General features: G+C 46.0%; 1 protein-coding gene and 1 pseudogene across 1 annotated transcript; both read left to right on the top strand.

Moving 5' to 3' along the window:
- Positions 1–4,678: 4,678 nt before the first annotated feature.
- Positions 4,679–5,960, top strand: LOC103070991 (ester hydrolase C11orf54 homolog pseudogene; annotated as a pseudogene).
- Positions 5,961–14,789: 8,829 nt separating this feature from the next.
- On the top strand, positions 14,790–20,471 carry CYP17A1 (cytochrome P450 family 17 subfamily A member 1). Its single transcript, XM_007470418.1, has 8 exons — positions 14,790–15,131; positions 16,600–16,738; positions 16,943–17,172; positions 17,763–17,849; positions 18,241–18,456; positions 18,780–18,949; positions 19,461–19,564; positions 20,052–20,471. The coding sequence occupies exons 1-8, from the start codon at positions 14,835–14,837 to the stop codon at positions 20,336–20,338; spliced, it is 1,530 nt and encodes a 509-aa protein (XP_007470480.1). The 5' UTR covers positions 14,790–14,834; the 3' UTR covers positions 20,339–20,471.
- The last annotated feature ends 6,609 nt before the right edge of the window (positions 20,472–27,080 follow it).

Genomic DNA, 27,080 nt, shown 5'->3' with positions numbered 1-27,080 from the left:
TACCCCGTGGATACGGATAGACTACGGTTTGGGGGGATTTTTGTTTTAATTTTGAAATGGCAGCTTTATTTTTTACAAGTTAATTAAAATGTAAATGTTTTAATAAACTAAGATTTTTCAACAATCAGATGATAGAGGTACCATTGATATCGAAGGATGAAAAGCAAAATGTACAGCCAGACCACATTGTGACTAGGGCTGTTAAATCAGTGTCTGAAACCACTGCCCGCATGGTTCATGAGATGGTGCAGGGTCAAGTTCTCAAAAAGAATGTCATTAGCTTAACTCAGTCTGAGAACTGATTCCCCTTCGGCCATATGCTGCTATTCCAATCAGAGTCACAAGACACAAAGGCACAAACTGTGGGTGAAGTCACATGAGTATAGGAGGCAATGATTGACATCTCTAGTACAGGAGCCATCCATTTCTAAACTCTATGAGTGTCAAGAGCAGTATCTGTTTGTTAAATGTTGAACATTAGTAAAAAAATGACCATAAAAAAAGATTGAATCGGTGATAGATTAAACCTTGAGAACGGTGAAATCATCCAGGGAGAATGTAGATGGAGAAGGGCCAAGGACAGGCGACTAGGGAACCTTGACATCCATGAGAGGACAGAGGGAACAAGAAGAGGAACAAAAGAATTAACAAGAATCCAGAGCTATGTGATATTTCATATGAGAGGGTTTAAAGAAGATGAAAAAATCCTTAAAAAAGCAGCTACATGTAAAAGGACGAAAGCAGCTACATGTAAAAGGACAAAATTAGAACATTTTCTAATACCATATAAAAAAAAAACTCAAAATGGATTAAATACCTAAATGTAAGACTGGAAACCATAAAATTCCTAGAAGAAAACATAGGCTGAACACTCAGTAGCAATATTTTTTTGGATCTGTCTCCTAAGGCAAAGGAAACAAAAACAAAAATAAACAAATGGGGCTTAATTAAATTTAAAAGCTTTTGCACAGCCAAGGAAACGATCAACGAAACAGAAAGACAGCCTACTGAATGGGAGAAAATATTTGCAAATGATATGACCAATAAGGCATTAATATCCAAAATATATAAACAGCTTATACAACTCAACATCAAAAAAACAAACAACCCAATTAAAAATTGGGCAGAAGACCTGAATAGACATTTTTTCCAAAGAAGACATAAAGATGGCCAACTGGCACATGAAAAGATGCTCAACACTGTTAACCATCAGGGAACTGAAAATTAAAACCACAATGAGATATCACCTCACACCTGTCAGAATGGGTATCACCAAAAAGATCACAAATAACAAACGTTGGCAAGGATGTGGATAAAAGGGAACCCTTGTGCACTGTGGTGGGAATGTAAATTGGTGCAGTCACTGTGAAAAAGAGTATGGAGGTTTCTCTCAAAAAACTAAAAATAGGGACTTCCCTGGTGGCACAGTGGTTAAGAATCTGCCTGCCAATGCAGGGAACACGGGTTCGAGCCCTGGTCTGGGAAGATCCCACATGCCACGGAACAACTAAGCCCATGTGCCACAACTACTGAGGCCACGTGCTACAACTACTGAAGCCCATGCGCCTAGAGTCCATGCTCCACAACAAGAGAAGCCACTGCAATGAGAAGCCCGCACACCGCAAGGAAGACTAGCCCCCACTCACCACAACTAAAGAAAGCCTGCGTGCAGCAATGAAAACCCAAAGCAGCCAAAAAAACCAACTAAAAATAGAACTACCATATGACACAGCAATTCCAATCCTGGGTATATATATGAAAAAAAAAAGGAAAACACTAATTCAAAAAGGTACATGCACCCCAATGTTCACAGCAGCATTATTTACAATAGTCAAGATATGGAAGCAACCCATGTGTCCATCAACGGATGAATACACACACACACACACACACACACACACACACACACACAATGGAATACTATTGAGCCACAAAAAAGAACAAAAAAAAGAATGAAAATTTTGCCATTTGCAGCAACATGGATGGACTTGGAGGGCATTATGCTAAGTGAAATAAGTCAGACAGAGAAGGATAAATGCTGTATGATATCACTTATATGTGGAATCTAAAAAATAAAACAAACTAGTGAATATAACAAAAAAGAAACAGATTTGCAGGTATAGAAAACAAACTAGTGGGGCTTCCCTGGTGATGTGGTGGTTGAGAGTCCGCCTGCCAATGCAGGGGACACAGGTTCGTGCCCCGGTCCAGGAAGACCCCACATGCTGTGGAGCAGCTGGGCCCGTGAGCCATGGTCGCTGAGCCTGCGTGTCCGGAGCCTGTGCTCCGCAATGGGAGAGGCCACAACAGTGAGAGGCCCGCATACCACAAAAAAAAAAAAAGAAAACAAACTAGTGGTTACCAGTGTGGAGAGGGAAGCAGGGAGGGGCAAGATAGGGGTAAGAGATTAAGGAGTACAAACTACTACAAAGCTACAAGGATATGTTGTACAGCACAGAGAATATAGCCAATATTCTATAACTGTAAATGGAGTATAACCTTTAAAAATTTTGTATCACGTTATAAGACTGAAACTAATATAATATCAACTATATCTCAGTAATAAATAAATAAATAAATAAAAGAAGGTCTGAAAGACATCCAATGGATTTCGCAGTGTGGTGGGGTCAGAGGCCAAACTACAATGAGTGTACAATGAATGCGGAATAAGATAGAGACACAAGTGTTCATCATATTATTCTACCAAGAAGTCTGAACATGGAAGGAGAGAAATTAAAGGAAAATTAGAAGGGAACAGGGAACACAGCATCAGTGGACGATTTTAAAATTTTGTATGGGATAAAAGTCTTGAGCGTATTTGTCAGCTGAGAAGAAGCCAACAGAGAGGGTGAGTTGAAGATGCAGGAGGAAGATGATAAGTGAAACAAGAATCTGTGAGAGGTCTGAGGAAACAGTGTCGAGAGTGTAGGTGGAGGCCTCGATTTTTTTTAAAATAAATTAACACAGTCATTAATACAGTTTCTATTTCTAGTCTTCTCTTCCCTTTTTTTTTTTTTTTAGAGTTTAACTCAACTTTGAAATGGGTAATGCATTCACATGATTAAATGCTTTAAAAGATCCGAAAAGGCAGGCACCTCTTCCCACCACCATCACCCTAGCGGCAGCTTCTTAGTTCTTTCCATTAACAACCAAATTCATGAGTGTCTTTTTTTTTTTAATGAATTTATTTATTTATTTATTTATGGCTGCGTTGGGGTTTTTTTTTTCAACATATTTATTGGAGTATAATTGCTTTACAATGTTGTGTTAGTTTCTGCTATATAACAAAGTGAATCAACTAGACGTATACATATACCCCCATATTTCCTCCCTCTTGCGTCTCCCTCCCACCCTCCCTATCCCACCCCTCTAGGTGATCACAAAGCACCAAGCTGATCTCCCTGTGCTGTGCGGCTGCTTCACACTAGCTATCTATTTTACATTTGGTAGTATATATATGTCCATGCCACTCTCTCACTTCATCCCAGCTTACCCTTCGTTGCTGCACGCAGGCTTTCTCTAGTTGCGGCGACTGGGGGCTACTCTTCACTGCGGTGCGCGGGCTTCTCATTGCGGTGGCTTCTCCTGTTGCAGGGCATGGGCTGTAGGCACACAGGCTTCAGCAGTTGTGGCTCTCAGGCTCTAGAGCGCAGGCTCAGTAGCTGTGGCACACGGGCTTAGTTGCTCCGTGGCATGTGGGATCTTCCCCGACCAGGGATGGAACCTGTGTCCCCTGTGTTGGCAGGCGGATTCTTAACCACCATGCCACCTGGGAATTTCCTCATGAGCTTCTTGTGTGTCCTTCCAGAGATATTTTATGCGTATACGAGCAAAAAAAAATACATACATTCTCCTTTGTTTACACAAATGGGGGCATTCAATACACGTCATTCTTATTTTTCTTTTTTTTTTAACCTAACAATATATTTGGGAAATATTTCTATAATAAGCATATAAAGTGTTTCCTCCTTTTTCGAACTGCATTTTATTCCAGTTTCCTATTGATGGGAGATGTACTGCTAGCAATTGTAAACATTGAAGAAATGATTTGTTTTTGTACACTGAACTGTGAGACATCTGCAGAATAAATTCTTAGAACTGGAATAATTGATTCAAAAGGTATGTACACAGAAAATTTCAATCTATATCATGAGAAGCAGAATAGCACTGCAGTTAAGGGCTAAGAGCTCTAGATTGCTTTAATTCCAGCTTCATTGCTGACTAGTTTTACAGCCTTGGGCAAGTCCTTGTGTCTGTTTCCTCATCTGTAAAATGGAGATGTTGATAATAATAGCACCTACCTTAATAAGGATTAAATAAAATAGTACATGTTATACATAGCAAATGCTCAATAGTTATTATTATTCTGCCAAATTGTTAGAGACATTGATTAGAATCAGGAGTACCAATTCTTTATCTTTAAGGTGGAGGGAAAGAAAGTGATAAAGTGGAAATTAAGAGAGATACAACTTAATGGTCTCAGAGTCCATTAAGGGTGTAATTCAATTACAGGAGTAATTGAAATGGAAGTAAGGGTGACAATCTTTGGATTTGAGGTGAAGGAACTGTAAGGCTGGGATGTTGGATTAACATCATGCACGATGACGGCAAGAAGAGAGGAAAGTTGTAAGCTTCATGCCCAAAATCTTAAAATGAGTCTTCAATGAAAATGAGCAACATGAGGTCAGTAAGGAATTGCAATAACAAAGGTTAGAAACTGCAAAGGAGCGATTTTATTTAACTCTCTCTGCTTGCACATCTCATCACCTGTGCACTTGAGAAAGAAGATATCTTGTGCTGAGTGTTCTTTTCATGTGACAAGTCTGGAGGAGCTTGTTGGAGTTCTGCGGAAGGGGCTAACGGATAACTTTGCTGATGTCCAGGTCTCTGTAGTTGATTGCCCTAATTTGACCAAGGAGCCATTTACCTTTCCCGTAAAAGGTGTCTGTGGGAAAACTAGAATTGCAGAAGTAGGAGGTGTGCCTACTTATTGCCTCTTATAAATTAAAAAAAAAAAGTTTATGATCTAAATAAAATCGCAAAAGAAATCCAGCTTCCTGGAGCTTTTGTTCTTGGAGCAGGAGCAGGCCCATTTCCGACTCTTGGATTCAATTCTGAGTTTATGCCAGTTGTTCAAACAGAAAGTGAACACAAACCTCCTGTGAATGGAAGTTACTTTGCTCATGTTAACTCTGCAGATGGAGGGTGCCTACTGGAGAACTACAGTGAGAAATATCATGATTTTGGGTTTGCATTACTGGCTAATCTTTTTGCCAGTGAAGGCCAACCTGGAAAGGTCATTGAGGTGAAATCCAAAAAAACTGGAAAACTTAACTTCGTGACTTGTATGAGACAGACTCTTGAAAAACATTATGGAGGGTCTTCCCTGGTGGCGCAGTGGTTGAGAGTCCGCCTGCCGTTGCAGGGGACACGGATTCGTGCCCCAGTCCAGGAGGATCCCACGTGCCGCGGAGCGGCTGGGCCCGTGAGCCATGGCCGCTGAGCCTGCGCGTCCGGAGCCTGTGCTCCGCAGCGGGAGAGGCCACGGCAGTGAGAGGCCCGCGTACCGCAAAAAAAACCCAACAACAACAACATTATCGAGACAAGCCTGTAGGAATGGGAGGTACTTTCGTGATTCAGAAGGGAAAAGTGAAGACTCATATATTATGCCGGCAGAGTTTTCTTCCTGCCCATTTAACTTTGATGAAGACGTGAATCAATGGTTACGTTTTTATGAGATGAAGGCTCCTTTGGTTTGTCTGCCAGTTTTTATCTCCAGAGACCCAGGGTTTGATTTGCGGTTGGAGCACACTCATTGTTTTAGTCATTACGGAGAAGGTGGACACTACCATTATGACGCCACCCCAGATATAGTGGAATATCTTGGATACTTCTTACCTGCAGAGTTTCTCTATCGCATTGATCAACCAACAGAGACCCATTCATTTGGGCGAGATTAACTCATTGATACTAATATAAAGCCTAATAGAAATGATCTCACTACTTAATAAGCCCTATTTTTTTTGACCTTTGAAATGAAAGGTATGTCGACACTGTACTCTGTATCACTTCACAGATCTATCTGAAAGGGATAATTGGGAACAAAGACACGTGATGGAGATGTTCTTCATTCTTTTTATTCTAAAAATCATCTTATGTTTATAATTAAATATAAACAGGATTAAGAATCAAGTGATGATTCCTACTAGCTAATGGCAATAATTTACATCTGTATATTCAGTTTTTCAAGTTAGTCTTACAACTGCTAAATGGATGTTTCTGGGTACTAGAAAAATCAGTGCTGGAAATGTTGATAGTTGTTAAATCTTTCTACTGAATTTTTGAAATCCATTTTAGAAGTCAAAGTACACTTTTTTCATGGAATAAGGTGGTCAGAGGGAGCAACTTTACTCCTTTTGGTGATGTTGAACCATACTCTGAAGTTTGCAATTTGCCTTTAACAAATGTTAGCAAACAGACGGTTAGCCATGATTCCTCCTTTGTTTGGACTGTCAGTTGGAAACAGTTTGTGCCTTGTTGGTTATTTGCGAGAAGTGAAAAGAAACAGCATCAAAATACAACATTGAAGTGAGTATACTTCAATTTATAAATGAGGTTACTGCCAAATATGACTACTATCCTTCATGAAATGTAAAATTATACCTTTACCAATTGTAATGATTGAAATTTTCCTCAGTGTTTTTCTATAATAATCATGAGCCAAAAACAACTCTCTAATCTTGTAATGCCAACACCGATTTAGGAGCTTTTTAGTACTAAGCATATAATAAATTGTCAAGAAATATTTTTTGTCTTTGGATGTTAACTATAACATGTCCTGTGAGTATAAATTCCTAAATATTATTTTTTAATAAACACTAGTTTGTACCAAAAGAAATGAATAAAAATTTTACATTCATAAAAAAAAAAAAAAAAGAAACTGCAAAGGAGCAAGAATTCAAAAGTGAAGGAGTGGTAGTCTGGAGGCTGTGGGGAATGAAGAGAATGTCAATTCCATTGCCTTACCAGGACATCAAGTGCCTTCATTCAAAAGGACAGCAGAGGTATCAACTCACACCTGTTAGAATGGCTGTTATCAAAAAGACGACAAATAACAAATGTTAGTGGAGAAAAGGAAACACTTGTGAACTGTTAGTGGGAATGTAAACTGGTGCAGCCACTATGGAAAACAGTATGGAGGTTCCTCAAAAAATTAAATATAGAACTATCATATGCAATTTCACTCCTGGGAATTTATCTGAAGAAAACAAAAGCACTAATTAGAAAAGATATATGCACCCCTATGTTCATTGCAGCATTATTTACAATAGCCAAGATAAGGAAGCAACCTAAGTGCCCATCAATAGATGAATGGACAAAGAAGATGTGGTATATATATACAAGGAATACTACTCCGCCATGAAAAACAGAATAAAATCTTGCCATTTGCAACAAAATGGATGGACCAAGTGGGTATTATGCCAAGGGAAGTAATCAGACAGAGAAAGACAAATATGGTACTACACCACTTATACGTGTGCCTAAAAAATGAAACAAATGAACAAACATAACAAAACAGAAACAGTCATAGATACAGAGAACAAACAGGTGGTTGCCAGAGGGGAGGGAGATAGGAGGAAGAAAGAAAGAGATCGGGGAGATTAAGAGGTATAAACTTCCAGTTGCAAAATACATGAGTCACAGGTATGAAATGTACGGGGGGGGGGGGGAAATTTAGGCAATAATTATGTAATATCTATGGTGATAGGCTTACCATAATTAGACTTACCGTGGTGATCATTTTGAAATGTCTAGAAATATCCAATCACTATATTGTGTAACAGGAACTAACATAGTGTTGTAGATCAATTATACTTCAAAACAAACAAACTCATAGAAAAAGAGATCAAATTTGAGGTCACCAGAGGAAAGGGTAGAAGGAGGGGGAATTAGATGAAGGTAGTTAAAAAGTACAAGTTCCAGTTATAAGATAAATAAATATTGGGTTGCGGACTTTCCTGGTGGCACGGTGGTTAAGAATCCACCTGACGCCAAGGAGAAACTAAGCACGTGCGCCACTACTGAGCCTGAGCTCTAGAGCCCGCGAGCCATAACTACTGAGCCCGTGTGCCACAACTACTGAAGCCCGGGTGCCTATAGCCTGTGCTCCGCAACAAGAGAAGCCACTGCAATGAGAAGCCCACGCACCGCACCAAAGAGTAGCCCACGCTCACCGCAATTAGAGAAGGCCCGCGCACAGCAATGAAGACCCAACGCAGCCAAAAGTAAAAAATAAATAAATAAATTTATTTTAAAAAAAATAGTGCTTGATGAGGACTTATAGACCAAAAAAAAAGAATCCGCCTGTCAATGCAGGGGACATGGGTTCAATCCATGGTCCAGGAAGATCCCACATGCTGTAGAGCAGCTAAGCCCGAGTGCCACAGCTACTGAGCCTGCGCTCTAGAGCCCGCAAGCCACAACTACTGAGCCCTCATGCCACAACTACTGAAGCCTGTGCGCTAGAGCCCGTGCTCCGCAACAAGAGAAGCCACCGCAATGAGAAGCCTGCGCACTGCATCGAAGAGTAGCCCCCACTCGCTGCAACTAGAGAAAGCCCGCACACAGCAACGAAGACCCAATGCAGCCAAAAATAAATATAAATAAATAAATACATACATAAATACATAAATATTGGGTTGGCCAAAAAATTTCATTCAGGTTTTTCTGTAAGCTGTTACGGAAAAATCCAAAGGAACTTTTTGGCCAACCCAATATTAGGATGTAATGTACAACATGACACATATAATTAACACTGCTGTAAGTTATATATAAAAGTTGTTTAAAAAAAGAAAGTTGTTAAGAGAGTAAATCCTAAGAGTTCTCATCACAAGGAAAACATTTTTTTTTCTATTTCTTTAATTTGTATCTACATGAGGTGATGGATGTTCACGAAACTTATTGTGATAATCATTTCATGACATATGAAGCCAAACCAGTACACCTTAAACTTATACAGTACTGTATGTCAATTATATCTCAATAAAATTGGAAGAAAACAAAAGGACAAATGGGGGAAATGCTGTCCGAAGAAGAGTCCAGTTTAGGTAAGGCAGGAGGTAGAGAGAACATTCTATAGCCAGATAAGGAAAATAAGGAAGTATGCTTGGACTTCCCTGGTGGTCCAGTGGCTAAGACTCCGTGCTCCCAGTGCAGGGGGCCCGGGTACGATCCCTGGTCAGGTACTAGATCCTACATGCTGCAACTAAGAGTGCACGTGCTGCAACTAAAGATCCCGCATGCTGCAGTGAAGATCCCTCGTGCCACAACTAAGACCCAGTGCAGCCAAATAAATAAATAAATAATTTTTAAAATAACATCTATTTGTTAAAAAAAGGAAGTATGCTTGTTCTAGAAACAGAGAATACCTGAGAGGTCAGGGGAAATGTTTTGGAGAGAAGGAGAAAAGCAATTGGATGGGTGGAGCAGAATAACAAAGAAAGATGGGGATGGGAATAAGTGAGGATACAGGGAAACTTGAGTCAATGGTGAAGTCACTGTTGTGAGAAGCTGATGCAAGCTATGGATCCTCTCTCCAGAAAAAAATATATTTATACATACATGCAAATGTTGCATGCAATCTCAGGTAGGTCACAAACTCCATGGACACCCAACTTTTTTCATTTTTAAAAATATTTATTTATTTATTTATTTTGGCTGTGCCGGCTCTTAGTTGCAGCACGTGAGATCTTTGTTACAGCTTGTTTTTTAGTGGCGGCATGTGGACTTCTTAGCTGCGGCATGCAGACTCTTAGTTGCGGCATGCATGCGGGATCTAGTTCCGCCACCAGGGTTCAACCAGGGATTGAACTCCGCACTGGGAGTGCAGAGTCTTACTCCCTGGACCACCAGTGGAGTCTCCCCAACTTTTTAAAGTAAATTTTTTTCTTCATGTGTATTTTATATTTTTTAATTTTTATTTTATATTGGGGTATAGTTGATTTACAACGTTGTTTTTAAAGTAAACTTTTTATTGAAGTATAATATACATGCAAATAATTGGTTTCCCACTGAAAGTGAACTTCCCTATGTTACCAAAAACCAGATCAAGAAGCAGAACATCACCTGCTCCTCAGAATCCCCGCCCTGAGTCCACTTTCAGTCACTAACCATCCCGCAAGGGTAACCGATATCCTGACTTCTATAACCATAGACTAGTTTGATCTGTTTTTGAATTTTATATAAATAAAATCATAATGATGCATTCTTATAAGTCTGGTTCCTTTACTCAATATCACGTTTGGGTGGTTCATCCATGTTGGTGCATGGAGTTGCAGTTCATTCATTCTCATGTCTGTATCATATCCCACTGTATGATGTATGACAATTTATCCATTCTACAGTCCATAAATGTCTGGGTTTGGGACTGTTACAAATAGTGCTGTTGTAAGTACTCTTGCACATGCCTTTTGGCGAACATATGTACACATTCTGTTGGTTATACACCTAAGAATAGAGTTCCCAGGTCATAGGTTCAGCTCTAGTAGATAATGGGTCTTATGTTTTGACAAGGAACAAGGAAAACAGGGATGCAGGGGAAGTGGAATTCATACAAGCTTTCAGCCTGAATTCTAGTATAAAGTTATACAAGATGTTTTGCACTGATCATTTATCAATACTGAGAATGAAATAAAACCACAACAATCAAAGACTGGATGAATAAACCCAAGGGGAGATTCACTGAAAAGATTAATAAAACTTCTGGCAAGTCAAGAAAAAAATAGAAAACGTAAAATTTTAAGAAATATTAATTGCCAAAACGGACTCAGGAAGACTCAGAAGAGTTGAGGAGACTAATAATTATTGAAGAAACCGGAAAATTACGTTAGAGAATTTTCTCTCCAAAAAAAGCACTAGGACCTGACACTTCTCATGGTCACCTTTCTTTAGTGCTTCAAAGAATAGATTATTCCCATGCTATTTAGTCTGGTTTAGGACATAGAAAAAGATGGAAAGTTTCTCCAATAACTTTACATAACTAACAAAATCATAATACCAAAACTTAACAAGGCATAAATAAGAAAACTACAACCCATTTTTTCGTATGACTAAAGATGCAAAAGAAAGAAAATCCTAAGTAAATTGCAAAGAGAATCCAATTCTGTATTAAAAGAAGACACTCTGGATAAGTTAGTATTATTCTAGGAATGGTGGGATACCAAGAAATCTACCAATATAATGCATCTCATAAATAATTCAGTATTTGTCAGAAGTCTTTAAAATATGTATACATAGCCTTTGACCAACAACTCCACTTTTAGGATTCTATCCTAAGAAAATATAACAGTTATGCACAAAGCTTTCACCACAAGGCTATTCTTTAGTGTTGTTTATATCAACAACGAAGAAAAAAACAGAAAGAACACAATACAGGGTCAGCTAACCTATCCTCTACATATGAAATAACCTATGACAATGAAATAATATGAAGCCATTAAAAATAATGTTGTAGGCCTTCCCTGGTGGCGCAGTGCTTGAGAGTCTGCCGGCCGATGCAGGGGGCACGGGTTCGTGCCCCGGTCTGGGAAGATCCCATATGCCGCAGAGCGGCTGGGCCCGTGAGCCATGGCCGCTGAGCCTGCACGTCCAGAGCCTGTGTGCCGCAACAGTGAGAGGCCCACATACCACAAAAAAAATAAAATAAAATAAAATAAATAATAATAATAATAATGTAGAAAAGTCTTTAATAACATAGAAAAATATCCATGCCAAAAACCTGCAATATGGCCTCATGTAGGTTTAAAAATACGTTTCAAATTTTTAATTTATTTTTAGCTATCTGCATTCTCCAGATTTTTTGCAATTATCATGTATAACTTTTCTAATATAGTGATAAGGATGTGAAGCAACCATTTTTTAAATTCCTGTTTCTTGTTTGTGATTGGGGGTGAAATGTCAGAGAATCACCTTGGCATTCACTTTAGGAACAGAAAGTACTCATTCGTATTTCTCTACCAGCTGGTTGACCCCACTTAGGGCCCAGCCTGGATCACAGGCCTCCCCACTTCTCACCCAGCTGTCAAACTTTACACAAGGTCTCATCCAGTCTACCCCAGCACTGATGCCAGATTCACCCTCCTCAAATACCACTGTACCTGTCACTTCCCTGCCGCAGAACTTTCAATAGCTCCCCACCCTTTTATGGTTACTTAGCTGTTCAAAGTTTCAGTTTCCTCCTCTATAATGGGGATAAGAATAGAATATACTTTTTTTGTATATGGTGAGGGGATGGGTCAGCTTTCCAATTCAGGGCTCCAGAGCCTGATTCAATGTACCTGTCAGATCTTACTTCTCAGGGACGCCCCACAGTACACCCCCTTCACGTCTGTAGTCAGGACCATCACCATCCCACACACATCGTGCCCCTTCTGCCCTCCACATATTTGACTCTGCTGCTCTCCCTTCCAGCCGTGCCCCTCCTCCCCCACCCCCATGCCGCTGCCTCATAAATAGTCCCAACTCTCCTTCAAGGCTTAGCTCAAATCCCCTTTCTTTCATGAAGACTACCCCAGCTCATACCCCTGACCACAAATGGGCCTAAAAGTCTAAACAACATTTGAACTGTTGAAATAGTGGGCAGTCTGGTTTACGAGGCCTTGAGGATTCATCTTCATCATGAGGTCCCCGCCCTGCTGCCTTCCTGCCTAATTCCAGCGCCCTCACACCAGTCCATTCTCCTCAAAGTACAGACATTGGCAGATCACCCCCCGAGAGGGGCAGAAATTCCATCTCTCACCTTTGTGAGTCTCACTCAGTGAGTCCTGGTTGCCTGCCTGAGGACCCACCTCCTCTACGATGATTGACACCAGGAGTCACGCTGGTGATGACTGACACTGTCTTGGGACTGTGACCTTACCTGGTATTATCAAAACATTGATAAATACTAACTGAGCCACTGAAGGTTTGCAGCAGAAAATGAGGATTTTGTCTGTCAGGAAGATCCACTAATAAGAGTTCAGAAAAAGTAGGAAGGCCATTTTGGTATCACAATGTTAAGAGTAAATATTGAATGAGTACTTACTCCGTGCCAGCCAGCACTTTTACATGCGTTATCTCACTGAGTCACAACAGCCTTAAGAAGTATATTCCAGGGCTTCCCTGGTGGCAGTGGTTGAGAGTCTGCCTGCCGATGCAGGGGACACGGGTTCGTGCCCCGGTCCGGGAAGATCCCACATGCCACGGAGCGGCTGGGCCCGTGAGCCATGGCCGCTGAGCCTGCGCGTCCGGAGCCTGTGCTCCGCAACGGGAGAGGCCACAACAGTGAGAGGCCCGCGTACCGCAAAAAAAACAAAAAAAGTATATTCTATTCTTATCCCCATTATAGAGGAGGAAACTGAAACTTTGAACAGCTAAGTAACCATAAAATTACTGTATGACCCAGCAATTCCACTCCTAGGTATATAACCCCCAAAATTGAAAACAGGGACCCAAACAGATACTTGTACACCAGCGCTCCCCAACCTTTTTGGCAGCAGGAACTGCTTTCGTGGGAGACAATTTTTCCACAGATGGCGGGGTGGTGAGGGGATGGGTCAGGCAGTAATGTGAGCGATGGGGAGCGGCAGATGAAGCTTTGCTCACTCGCCTGCCACTCATCTCCTGCTGTGCGGCCCAGTTCCTAACAGGGGGTTGGGGACCCCTGTTGTACACCCATGTCCATAGCAGCATTATTCACAGTAGCCAAAGGTGGAAACAACGAAAGTGTCCATGACTAATGGACAAACAAAATGTGGTATATCCATATAATAGAATATTATTCAGTCATAAAAATTGAAGTTCTGATATATGCTACAAAGCACATGAACCTTGAACACATTATGCTAAGTGAAATAAGCCAGTCACAAAAGACCAAATGTTATATGATTCCATTTATGTGCAATAGGCATAATTCATAGAGACAAATTAGATTAGAGGTTACCAGGGGCTGAGGGGAGGGGGAAAAGGGGAGTTATTGCTTCATTGGTATACTTTCTGTTTGGGGTGATGAAAACAGTTTTAGAAGTAGATACTGGTGATGGCTGTACAACATTGTGAGTATATTCAATGCTACTAAATTGTACACTTAAAATGGTAAATTTTATGTTATGTCTATTTTAACATAATAAAACTTTTTTTTTTTTTTTTAAGTCATATGGCTAGAAAGTGGTCAAGCTAGAATTTGAGCCCAAACCTTTCTGACTCTAGGGCCCATGCTCTCAATCCAAGAGTTTTACTCCCCCTAGATAAAGCAGCCAACCAGGAGCCAGGAGGGCTGGATTCTTGTCATCACCATCTGTGTGACCTTATACAAGTCTGATCTTCCAAGGCCTCACTTTCCTCAGCTGTTAAATGATAAGATTGAATAGAATAGCTTTGACAATCCCTGCTGGTTCTAACAGTCCTGACAGTGTCAGCTCTGCATTGATTGTGATTTTGCAGCATGGAAAATCCCAAGCCTTGATTCCTGACCTAGATATCATTTGCTTCTGGCGCACTCTGGAGGCACTGATGGACAGGGAGCGAGGGAGAGGGACCGGCTGTCCACCCCTTACCTAGCCCCTCCCCTAGGGGTTTGCCCTGGAGTTGAGCCAGCTCTTGAAGGAGGCCTCCACTCCTCTCCCCATTCTAGGAGAGGGATCGGGCCTGGCTGTGCTCCAGGATAAACTTCCACAAGGCGAGCAATAGCATAAAGTCAAGGTGAAGATCAGGGCAGCCCTTAAAAAGGCCTCCTTGCCCCCTAAAGTGGCTGACGCCACTCCACAGCTGTTTGTCCTGCCTGCCGCCACCCGGCCACCATGTGGGTGCTCTTGGCTCTCTTGCTGCTCACCCTCGCCTATCTATTTTGGCCCAAGACCACGGGCTCTGGTGCCAAGTACCCCAAGAGCCTCCCATCCCTGCCCCTGGTGGGCAGCCTGCCGTTCCTCCCCAGACACGGCCACCAGCACGTGAACTTCTTCAAGCTGCAGGAAAAGTACGGCCCCATCTATTCCTTTCGTCTGGGTTCCAAGACCACTGTGATGATTGGCCACTACCAGCTGGCCAGGGAGGTGCTTCTCAAGAAGGGCAAGGAATTCTCCGGGCGGTCCAAAGTGGTAAGCAGTTCCTATCACGCCTCTTCTCTCACCACTCCCTGGGGATGTTCAGTTCTCCAGGCAAGGCCATGCCTGGAATGACACTTCCAGCTCCAACCACCTGTGATTCTTCCAAAAACAGACTGCCGGGCTGTGGGTGGGAAGTGACCCCTTGGACCCCATCCAGCCTCTAAACTAGGCAGGAAGGATTAAAGGAAGATTTCATTTTCTGGGCTTCCCAGGAGGTGGGGTGGGGTGGGAGTGGTGGTTTAAGGGCGTCAGGGAGCCCTTAAAACAGTCATCTCTCCCGTGAACTGGATGATGATCTCTCTGAGCTTAGACTTCCATAATGAACTGAGAGAGTGCATATAAAGCACTTAGCCCAGTGCCCAGTGCAGGAAGTGCTCAATAAACAGCCTTGATGAATGCTGTTCTTCACATGTTTAAAGGAGGGGAGTGATTGCTGTCCTCCATGGAAAGTTGTGAGGGAGAAATACCCTGGCTCTTGGAGGGCTGGGATTGCTATTTTCCTGGAGCTTTCTCCAGCTGCTCCAGCCGCAGGGAGCTGACCCATGGTAGCACTTTGAGGGAGGATGCTGATAAGCCAGCCTATTGAGCTTTCTGTTTTGCTCCTGGGGGGCAGAGGGGAGTGGGAGTTAACCATCCAGCAACACTGCCAGCCCCCCACTGCAGCACCCGGCTGCTGAGAACTCCCTTGAACATCCCGGGCAAGGCCGCCTGGCTGCTCATCTTTGATCAGACCAAGGGTTGACTCTTTCTACCTTGGACCAGTCAGCCAGGTCTGCGGGCCAACTATCCCCCTTCCAACTCTGCTGAGCTCTTCTCTCCAGAGCAAAGAGGAAGGAGGAGGCTAGTCAGATGGGGTTTGCAGGTCAGGGGATAGAAGAGGGGAGGTTTGGGAGCTTTATGGTTTGGGGGGTGCCTCTGAGAAGAGGCAGCTTGGCCCAAGTCCAGACAGGGTGGACAAGAAATCTGCACTCTCCAGATGCGGCCCTGGGGTGGGCACACAGCCTGGCAATGGAAGGGTAAACTAAGGGCCGCTGAGCTGCTGTGCCTTTAGCAGCCTCCACCCCCAGAGGGCCCAGGGAAAGGCAGGGGTTTGGGCTGTCCTTGGTCTCTGCTCCTGTTCCTGGGACAGGCACAATTTAGAGAGTTCATCCCATCCACAGCTGCCTTCCCCTGGTCAGAAACTGATGAGAAAAAGAGGCTCAGAGGTCACCTGTCACTGACCTGAACCCCAGGACCGCTGCATTCTAATTCAGTGCTCTTTTTCCCCTCGCTCTGTCTCTCTGATGGAGTTGGGAGTGTGAGGCCATAGGTTCTGTCCTACCAAGGCCTTGTTACAGTCATGACGGAGTGGAGCAGGGAGGTCTCACACGGAGGCGGAACGGCAGGTACCTGCCTTCTTCCCCAGGGCTAGGACCGGTGGATGGTGTCTGATTCCCATGTCCTTTCCTGCTTTCCAAAGTTGACTCTAGACATCCTGTCAGACAACCAAAAGGGCATCGCCTTCGCTGACCATGGTGCCGTCTGGCAGCTGCATCGGAAGTTGGCACAGAACGCCTTTGCCCTGTTCAAGGATGGCAACCTGAAGCTAGAGAAGATCAGTGAGTGCCCAGCCAGCCCTGGGCTGCTGGAGGGAGAAGACGTTTGGGAGGGGAGAGGGTTCTGGATGATTCCATCTAGCATTTTCTTGGCTACCGCTGCCATCTACTGGACATCTGCTCTCTGTCCTTGACTAAGATGCAACTGGTAGAGAGGGGGTGAGGGGCGGCTCAATTCCCCACCCTCATGCCCCTCTCATCCCTCAGTTAATCGGGAAGCCAGTTTACTGTGCGACTCCCTGGCCACCCGGCACGGAGAGTCCATAAATTTGTCGGAGCATCTCTCTCTGGCGGTGACCAACATAATCAGCTTTATCTGCTTCAACTTCTCCTTCAAGAATGAGGATCCTGCCCTGAAGGCCATATACAAGTTCAATGATGGCATCCTGGAGGCTCAGGGCAAGGAGATTTTGTCAGACATATTCCCAGGGTTTAAGGTGAGGATGAGGCCGGGCCCCACTGTCAGATCTCAGCAGACCCTGACAGCACCTCCAGTTCTTTCCTCTTTCAGTTCAGCTCCAGACGCACCTTTTTTTCTGACCACCTCAGCCACAGTGACCTCTACCTCCTCTGACTCTTAAAACCTTGCCGCTCCTCTAAAGAAATCGGTTTAGCTTTTAAATTATGCATTTGAATACTCGTGATAATGGCTCTCGTTTATTCACCAATTGCCATGTGCCAGTACCAGCACTCCACAAGCATTAATCATGCATTTCCCTTGGAAGTGGGTTTTATTATCCCCATACAGTTGAGAATACAGGCTTCAAGAAGTTAAGGAACTTAACCAAGGCTTGAGACTCAAGTCTATCTTACTACTGGGTAAACCCTCAATCAGTGCTGGATGTTTGACTGAATGGGGAAGGGGACGTGGAGGTGACTACTTTCTCCCTTGTTTGGAATTGTCCTAGTTGTCACTGATGGTCCCATTGTGGGTCCCTATCCTGCCTTCCATTCTGGCTGAAGTTTGGGGTTAGAGTGGGAACTCTCCAGAGACAGAAAGATAGGATTTGACATTTCTACTTTGCAGATTTTCCCCAGCAAAGCCCTGGAAAAGATAAAGAGTTGTGTTCGAATGCGAAACGAATTGCTGAGTGAAATCCTGGAAAAAAGTAAGGTAGGCGATGGAGCAGAAGACATGATGAGTTAGGTGGAAAGCATCATGGGAGCAGGGTTGGGTCCATTTTGGACACTGTAGGATCTCCTGCACCTAGCAGAGAGCCTGGCATATAGTAAGTGCTCAATAAAAACTGACTCAACTAATGAATAGGCATGGAGAAGTGAAGAATTGAAGAGGATCCTAGAAGGGACTTGTCTACCCCCCAAATTTAAAGAGGGCCCAGTGCTTCCTCCTACTTCCACAAGCTCATGGGTCCTGACTAGCCTCACTCCACTCCCTCACTTCCAAGTGGGAGAAGCCTTTGTATCTACAGTCTGGGGTGAGAGTATGGCAGGGGTTGCAGATGGGGCTCGTTCCTCATCACTGTCTCCCAATCTCACCCAACCAGGAGAAGTTCACCAGTGACTCCATCACTAACTTGCTGGACATACTGATCCAAGCCAAGGTGAACGCAGACAATAACAATGCTGGACCAGACCAGGATTCAAAGCTGCTTTCAGATAGACACATGCTCACCACCATAGGGGACATCTTTGGGGCCGGCGTGGAAACCACCACCTCTGTGATAAAGTGGATTGTGGCCTTCCTGCTACATTATCCTCCAGTGAGCTTCTCCCTACCCCAGCCTTCCCAACCACTCTTGACCCCAGCCAGACTCACCTCTGCTCCAGAGAGGGAGGAAGAGACTATACCCTCAGGAGTTCTTTGCAGGATGAATGGGCTGCCGCACCCCTTACCCAGGCAGTGGTTGGCTCTGGCCCTTGGGTGGAGCCGCCCCGTCTTCTGGAAACAAAGCCTGGGCTCGCAGAGCCACCACTGGGAAGGGTCTGGGCCAGTTCTTCTGGATGTGACAGTAGGATTCTTCTAAGGCCTTGCTTCTCCCGGGCTTAAACACCCTGGTAACATCCACCCTGTTCTGGCCCTCAGTTGAAGAAGAGGATCCAGGATGATGTCGACCAGAATATAGGTTTCAATCGCACACCAACTATCAGTGACCGGAACCGCCTTGTCCTGCTGGAGGCCACCATCCGAGAGGTGCTTCGAATCCGGCCTGTGTCCCCCACGCTCATCCCCCACAAGGCTATCGTTGACTCCAGGTGTGCCTTCCCTCTCAGTAACATCCAGCCCACCTGGTCCCTCCTCCATCACCCCACACCCGCAGCTGGCTACAGTCAACCACTGACTACCACTCATCCTACCCATGACCCTATTGACCAATGTGTCTACCACCCACTGACACCCACTGACTAATCCACAGATCTACCTGACCTCCCTCAGAAGCTGCCTGCTGCCACGTGGAGACATGTGGTGTAGGATGCTCCTACCCAATCCAATAGCCGCAACACACATACATACGCACAGGCACCAGCTCAACATGCATACCCATGGGCCCTGACAGGCCCACAAGTGTTGATACATAAGTGCTTGTCAGGAGGAGTGGGCTGGATTCATAGTCCACCTGGTAGAAGCTGAGGAAAAGATGAGGGAGTGGACATGAGGGAGTAAAGGGCTCCTTTCCCCAAAGTGGGGGACCACAGAGGCTTGGGGCTGAGCAGGTGGGGAAGGGCAATATTCCAGACCCTCTTTTCCTCTCCCTCCCTGGGGCAGCATTGGTGACCTTACCATTGACAAGGGTACAGATGTTGTGGTCAATTTGTGGGCACTGCATCACAGTGAGAAGGAGTGGCACCGGCCCGACCTGTTCATGCCCGGTGAGTCCCTGTTCTGTCCTGCTCCTTGGCCACACAGCCTCCTCTGTGCCCACCTTTCCAGCACCACTTCCCCTCTGCTGAGCTTGCTACTAGCAAACTCCTGACTCCAACTACGTGGACCTGTTGACACCCCATCCTATGCTAGACTTAGCCAGATTCTTCACAGCTGGGTTCCCACCTTCTCCTTCCACCAACTGCAGATCTCCTCTAAGAAGCCCTCTAGGCATATGTCTCCCATGAAGTCAGCCCCCTCTCCCCTTGGATCTGTTAATACGCCTTCTTTCCATCTGTCCTGAATATTCCATCTCCTCTGTGTGATTAAGGGCTACCAGAGAGCAGGGCTGTCTCTCTCCTCAGACTGGGCCCCCCTCCCCCAAGTAAGGCGGTCCATCTTCTTAGGGTGGGGTCCCCTGGGCAGGACCATGTTGCCCACCCCCTCTCCTTACTCCTGCCCTGGGCCCTGACTGACACCTCCCCATGTCCACAGAGCGCTTCTTGGACCCCACGGGGACCAAGCTCATCTCGCCATCGTTAAGCTACTTGCCCTTCGGAGCAGGACCCCGCTCCTGCATAGGTGAGATGCTAGCCCGCCAGGAGCTCTTCCTCTTCATGACCTGGTTGCTGCAGAGGTTCGACCTGGAGATCCCGGATGATGGGAAGCTACCCTGTCTGGAGGGCAACCCCGGTTTAGTCTTACAGATCGACCCTTTCAAAGTGAAGATCAAGGTGCGCCAGGCCTGGAAGGAAGCCCAGGCCGAGGGTAGCACCTCGTGACTCCGCCCTGTGTGACCCCACATCACGGAATTAGAGGAGCTCCCCCACCTTCCCCAACCATTCCTCCCTCCTCCCCACCCACTCTGCCTTCTTTTCCAGCCTGCAGCCCTGGCAGTGCTGTGCATAAACAGTTGTGGGGTTTTTTTCAGAAGGTCCCTGAGCAGCTCATTCATTTGTTTGTTCACTCATTCTTTCAAAGAGTATTTTATTGAGCACCTACTATGTACCACTCACTCACTGTCCCTGGACCCTCAGGCTCCCTGGTCTTACATGAAGCTTACATTCTAGTGAGGGCTGATAAATGAGCATTTCAGAGACTCATAAGTGCTTTGGAGTCAATTATACTAGGTGCTGGTGATGTAAGGGGAATGGCAGAGGTGGGGGGTGGCCACTGTGAATGACTGATTGGGGAAGGCGTTTAGATGGAGGGGGGGAAGGTGTCCCATGCTGAGGGAGCAGCAGGTGAGCAGTTCTCAAGGTAGGAGAGGTCATTCAGTCTACAGCAGAGCCAATGAAGGGAAGAGTGGTCCCTGATGAGGTCAGACTGCAGGCAGGGCCAGGTCCCATGGAGTCTTTCTAAGTAGCAGGAAGGAGTTTGGGTTTCTATTCCAAGTATGAGAGGAAGTCACAGGAGGGTTTACACATTCAAGTGGAAAGGTCTGGTTAATATTTTTAAAAGATCACTGGAGTTGCTGAGTAGACACTGGTCTGCAGAGGGATGAAAGTGGGGGCCCTGGGGAGGAGGTTGTGCTGGTCCCGGACAGAAGGACGCTGGTGGCTTAGACCCTGGCGACAGCAGTGGAGACGGCAAGAAGTGGTGGGATTGAGTTTACATTTTGAAAGCAAAGCAGATCGTGTTTGCTTTGATCCACTCATCGCTGCATGTGCACCTCAAAGCTTTGGCTTTGGGGAAGTGTCTATAATCCATAAACTCAACCCACAACTACCCATCCCTCTCGTCTTGGTCCCCAAAGACTGGTAGGTCTCCTTTTCCTCATTCTGTACTGGGGTAAACACCGCCAGGAAAGGGCTTCCACGGCAGCCTCCCGCTCAAGTGCCCAGGCTCTGCCCCTGCTCCCTACACCCAAACCCCAGGAAGTCTGTAAATGCCTCACTAGAAAATGGAGCCCAGACTTCTTCAAACCTTAAACCCGACATCTTTAAACCTTGGCCACTGGCCAGTCCGCAAATGAAAGTTGTCCTGAGACGTCCTGGGAGAAACTGACCCTTGCCCTTTAGCCTAGAGAGAGGCCTCAACCCCAGCTCCCTGGCGCCAGCCAGACCAGGGTCAGATCATCAGCGACCTGGTCCTTCCCTTCTGACTGGAGGAGGGCTCTGGACGGGCCGGCAGGGCAAGCCTGAGACTCCGCCTGGCCAAGTTCCAGGGAGAAGAAATCAAGGGAGCCCACGCGAGGAGGGAGGGCCAAAACTTTCCACCACAGCAGCCTCTTCTTCCTTCAAAGAGCTTTGCTAATCCAGGGGTAGTCGACCATTCCCCACTGCCCCCCAACTCAGTGCTGGCCTTCACTGGCCCGTGACCCTAAGGCCTTGCTAAAGAGCCCAGAGGAGTCAGTGGGCAGCTGTGGCTGACCCCAGCCTCCATCACGGGGAGCCAAGAGAGATGCTGCCACCACAGTGAGCTGATGAGAAAGGTTAAACTGGAGGTGGCTCCCTCCTTCTGCCGGGTTCCTGTGTCCCCACCAGTCTGCTCGCTGGTCTAGAGCCAAGCTACCCTCAGCTCAGAGCAGAGGGGAGCTGACCGGCTGGAGGAGTTAATTTCTCCAAATTTGCTCAGAATCTGAAAGGCATTTTGCAGACTAGCGAGGAAGAGATAAACAACATCCCCTGTAAAAGCAGTGCATGAGTGTAACTGGGAGGGAAACATCCACTCTCCTTGATTCAGACTATTGAATGGCAGGGAAATGAGAGGCTAACCCTTCATTTTGAAGATGAGAAACCTGAGGGCCACTGGGGGCAGGTGTGTGTGGGGTGACTCGCCCTAAGTCACCCAGCGGCCTAGCAGCAGGGCTGGGACCAGAACCCGGGATTTCAGGGACGCAGGGTGAGGAGCCAGCGTGCTCTCTCACAGGTCTTCCGCGTCTGTGCAGAAGGGCCCGAGTGTCTGGCTGGGGAGAGTACAAAGCTGAGCATCCTTTCAGGAAATGACCTTGTGAACTCTGACTCCTGCCCAAACTGCCCTTCCCCTGCCTGAAAGCCCTTTTCCCACCGACCTAAATCCTTTTAGCCCTCAGCTTCTGTTCATTGGTGTGGAATCGCACGTGCGCCTAAGCACCTGCCTGGGCTGCAAATGGGTGTGGTGACCCCCAGGGATGCTGCCACCCCTGCATCTCTGGAATTCAGGACTGAACCCTCTTGTGTTCTTTTGGCTGCACACCAACCTGACAAGTAGGTTACACACACAAGAGCAGTGAGTCAGATGCTCTAAATCACTTGGCTAATTGGTCCAGTGGTAAAAGAACTCTAACTCCTTATGCAGAAGGAATTCCAGATCTTTGGCAAAGCTGAAAGGTCTTCATCAAGACCCCACCGTCACCTTTTGAGCCTCAGACTGCCCTCAACCAGGGCAATGGTGTAATGGTAAATAAATATTGAACAACCAGTTCTCTGGTGCTGGTGGTAGGGAATTGCCTTGATTTGTAGTGTTTGCTGATCACTGTGGTGTAAACATTCCCACCATGAATGTTCTGGTTGGCCTCTGGTGGCCACAAAGCCTGCAGCAAATGAGGAGCCCTCTCTCCAGTCATGCTCAGAGGGATAAACACCCATCTCAGGACAGGAACCCAATCACAGAGGCTAGAGGGGGGTGGGGAGAGGCCTGCAGGAGGAGGCCCCAGGTTCTGGGCCCCAGGCTCCCCAGTTTCCTAGCTCTGGATCTTAGGCTCACTGCTAGCTTCTCATTTGTAAAGTGGGGTAACTTACCACCTGTGCTGCCATCATCTGAGGTTCTGGTGAGGATGAAAAGTAGAAAGGGCTGTGTGAGCAGGAGAGTTCCACACTGTTGGGAGTTACAGAACATGAGAGGTCAGGCTGCGGGAGCAAGTTTTCTTTCTTTCTGTCATTTACAGATGGAGTGAGCGTAGGCAACTGACTTAGCCTTCTCAAACCTCGGTTTTCTCATCTGTAATATGGGTGGCTGAGATGTGTGCAGAAATAGCACCACCAACCCAGAGCGTTGCTGAGAACAAAATATGGACTTACATCTTGTGTTCAGTGCCTTGATAAATACTGGCTTTATTATCATTGCCTATATCCAGACCCACAAAATAGGTCCCTCTCTAAGTGTTTTACACAAACCTCCCAAAGGCCACCAGCTTGGTCAGGAAGGAGAGCAGGTATATCCGGATGGGTCCATCTGCAGGACAGTACCACCAGGGATGCCGCCCTTGCAGCTCCAGATGGCCCTGCCGGTTGCCCCCTCTTTCTCTCCGGAGCCAGGGCAGGCTGGCAGCTGGGAAGTGGGTGGAGACCCCAAAGACAAATTTTTCAGGGTTCCAACACCAGGGTGCTTTGTAACATTTTCCAGTGGGACTGGGTTTCTTGAGACTTCTTGGTGAGAAGACATGCAGTGGAAGGTTAAACTGTGGTGGGGAGCAGGTTATACAGTAGAGGGAGAAACTTCAGATCAAGCAAATATCCTCTTCTCCCCCTCACAAGCCACAAAACCTCTTTTTAAAAAAGTCTCTGAGCAAGAGCAAAACACTCTTGCAAGGAAAAGACACAAAGAAGGTCCAAATAACTCATTATTTTACAATGTTTCCAAGGGGTTACACCCTCGCTGTGGAGGTTAACACTGATCTGAAGCAGGTACCACCTGCCATTTCAGCACTGAGGGGCTCTGGTAGGTAACAGCTGGCTGGGTGTGGGGCCTCTGGGGGGCTTATGACGAGGCAAGGGGAGAGGGGTAAAGAGGGGATAAAGCACAACAGCTCCTGAGAAAACATTGTCTGCTTTACCTGCCACCACGTTACTCCCCTGGCTCAGCGTACCCTTCTCTGGTTCCCTCTCACCTTCGAAAAGAAATTAAAAGTTCTTCACGGGGCTTGTGAGCACCAACAGTACAACTCTTCACTAGTCTGGCCAGCTAGTTAATTGCATGGGCTTTGGAGTCAACAGATGTGGCTTTTAATCCTTGGCTCTACCACAGCTCCACCACACAGCTGTGTGACCTTGGACTAGTTAATTAACTCCTCTGAATGCTTCATCCCCATTAATAAAGCGGGAATAATTACAGTCCATACTTCAGAGGGCTGCTTTGAGGCTAAAATGAGAAAACTTAGGTAAGATGCTTATATGAGACCTGGTGTTATATAAACAGTCAATAAATAAAATAAGGACGAATTAAAATCTTTTTATTACCAGCTTACCTCTCTAGCTTCATCTCCTGTCACCTCCCAGAATGCAGTTACCTAGAGGGATTAAATTGCTCACAGATTTTAGACATGACACCACACTCTCCCGTTTTAGGCATCCTACGCATTTTTGTGCTTCTCACACAGTAGGCACACAGTAGGCACTCAATAATCTTCCAATCAAACGTTTGCCTGGAATTCCCTTTACACCTTTCTCCACCTGGCAAGCTCAGTTTATAAGTCCCTGCTCCAGGAAGGCTGCCCTGAACCCCCAGGTGGGCTACATTCTCTTCCACAGCATCCTGTACACACATGCTTCATGGTATTTACCACGTGCTACTAAAACTGTTCATTCTTCCTCATTAGAGCATTATTAGCTCTTCTAAAGAGGGGTCAGGTCTAAGGCATATTTGCATCCCCAACACTTGGCACACAGTAGGTGCTCCATAAATGCTCAGCTCTTAAGTAAGGCCAGCCGCCTGTCCCAGATGGAAACTGCATCCCAAACACCTCCCAAGACCCACTACCCTTTCCAGCAGCTTCAGGTTTCCAGAAAGTTCAGTCAACAGCCAGCCAAACCCACTTCCTGCTCCTTCTCCTGAGTTAAACCTTGGTTTTTGCCCCCTGGCTGAAAATAGAGGAAACTGGAGGAGGGGGAGTTTCTTGAAATTCCTGTTCATCAAAGCTACTGTTCGTGCTTCAAGGCATTGGTACTGTCTCCACCTCCTGGTCACCTAGGGCAGTAGAGACAGCAAATGCTGTACCTTGTTAAGAGAAATCAGGAACTCAGTGACTCAGGAGCCTGAGGTGGGCCCTCAGACCTAGGCAGTAAATGTAGACATACAGCCTCTGGCATGCAGCTTGTAAGAGTTGTACCATTTTGTTTTTGTGCCACTCAAAAAGAATGAGGTACTCTGCCAGTTCTTTCCTGTGGCTTTAGAACAGAACTGTCTTTCTAGATGCTAATATGGCTCCCCTGGGGTTGCCTAGAGGAGCCCAGCAGTTTAGAAGGAACTAGGCAGTAACCATCCCACTGGAGTCACTGAAGGGCTGGGGCTGTGTCCTCTGGCTCAGGGTCAGATGGGGGTGGGCGCATGCCTGGCTTACACTGGACTCTCAGACACCACAGTGCTGACTGCTGGGCAAACCCGAGGACTAGAGAAGACAATGCTTTCTGCCAGCATCCCCTGGCCCATCAGTGAGCACTCCACCTGGGGAGGCAAGAACTCCTCACAGGAGGGTTCTGAGGATGCTCATCATTCTGCTTTGCCCACCTGCATGCAGCCCAAAGAGAGGTCTTGCTGGGTGGGGGTTCCCCTTCCTAGGTAAAGGCAGAAGTCTGTTCCTTCCCACAGCCTTGGAGCGGGGACCTAACACCTGACTCAAAGTGCTAAGAGAACAGTCTTAGCAGAGGCTAAAATGACAATGAGTCTTAGGAAAGGCTCACGGGCCCATGATGGCAGATGTTGGCACACTGTTGGCTCCCACATCACCTAAAAATCAGTTCTGAGGCGCCTGCCTAGAATGCAAGCCCTACACTGCCACCCCCAACTCCTCAAGCTTCTCTGAAACAGTACTGCTCACTTCGTCTCAACCTGCCTCACATTGCCGGTTAGCTATTTCACATGAGTTTGTTTTGTCCTCTCCACTATAATTTAACTTCTAGAGGACAGGGGCCTTGTCTTACACATTTCTTCCACATTCTCCTCAGCATCCAGCACAGTACTGGGCACAAAGAGGGGACTCCAAAACAAGTATTTTGTGTGTTAAATTCCACGGCCAAGTGCCCATCCACAATTCTATCTTATCAATAAAAGAGATCTCCACGAGGGCTTGCTTCCTTTTAAATGTCATGTCTTAGCTTTGGAGTCTCTGACAAAACTTGTTTCTGTTTTGGGGGCCCTGATTTTAACCTGTCTGTGGGACTTTACAAAGTACTCAGAAATATCCTCTTGGCAGAGAGAGGGTTTGGGTGGAAATGCCTCAGGACAGAGAGTGCCCTCGGCAGCCATTACCCAGCATGCCCTCGGCCCAGGAGCCTGTCCTCAACTTCTCTCAGCCTCTGTGGGGAGAAGGGAAGAGCACTTGCAGTGAGGAATCTCGAGGTGTGACTCCCTGAAGTCTGAGGAGGAGGAAAAAGGAACAAGCGCTGCAAGGAAAAAGAGCAGTCGAGTTTCGGGGATCGATTTTATTTGGGCTTCTCACAGTGGTTAGAGCCACTCCGTCTTCAGAATAATCACAGCACAGGAAATGCGTCACCGAGACTGCCCAGAAAAGTCTGACCAGCTGAATCTTATTGCTTAAAATACACATATTCACAATAACTGACAAAAGGTGATGTGCCTCACACGGGAATGTGTTAGCATTCGCAA

Source organism: Lipotes vexillifer, unplaced genomic scaffold (genome assembly GCF_000442215.2).
Source record: "Lipotes vexillifer unplaced genomic scaffold, Lipotes_vexillifer_v1.1 scaffold916, whole genome shotgun sequence".
In the NCBI taxonomy this organism is placed as follows: Eukaryota; Metazoa; Chordata; class Mammalia; order Artiodactyla; family Lipotidae; genus Lipotes; species Lipotes vexillifer.
This window is presented reverse-complemented; position numbering and strand designations above follow the sequence as displayed.

What these genes read in the sequence shown, in the direction of transcription:
- CYP17A1 (XM_007470418.1), top strand. Translation starts at nt 14,835, where the DNA reads ATGTGGGTGCTCTTGGCTCTCTTGCTGCTCACCCTCGCCTATCTATTT. An exon ending in AAATCCTGGAAAAAAGTAAG is followed by an intron (nt 17,850 to 18,240) that starts GTAGGCGATGGA and finishes TCACCCAACCAG; the next exon opens with GAGAAGTTCACCAGTGACTC. An exon ending in TCCTGCTACATTATCCTCCA is followed by an intron (nt 18,457 to 18,779) that starts GTGAGCTTCTCC and finishes TCTGGCCCTCAG; the next exon opens with TTGAAGAAGAGGATCCAGGA.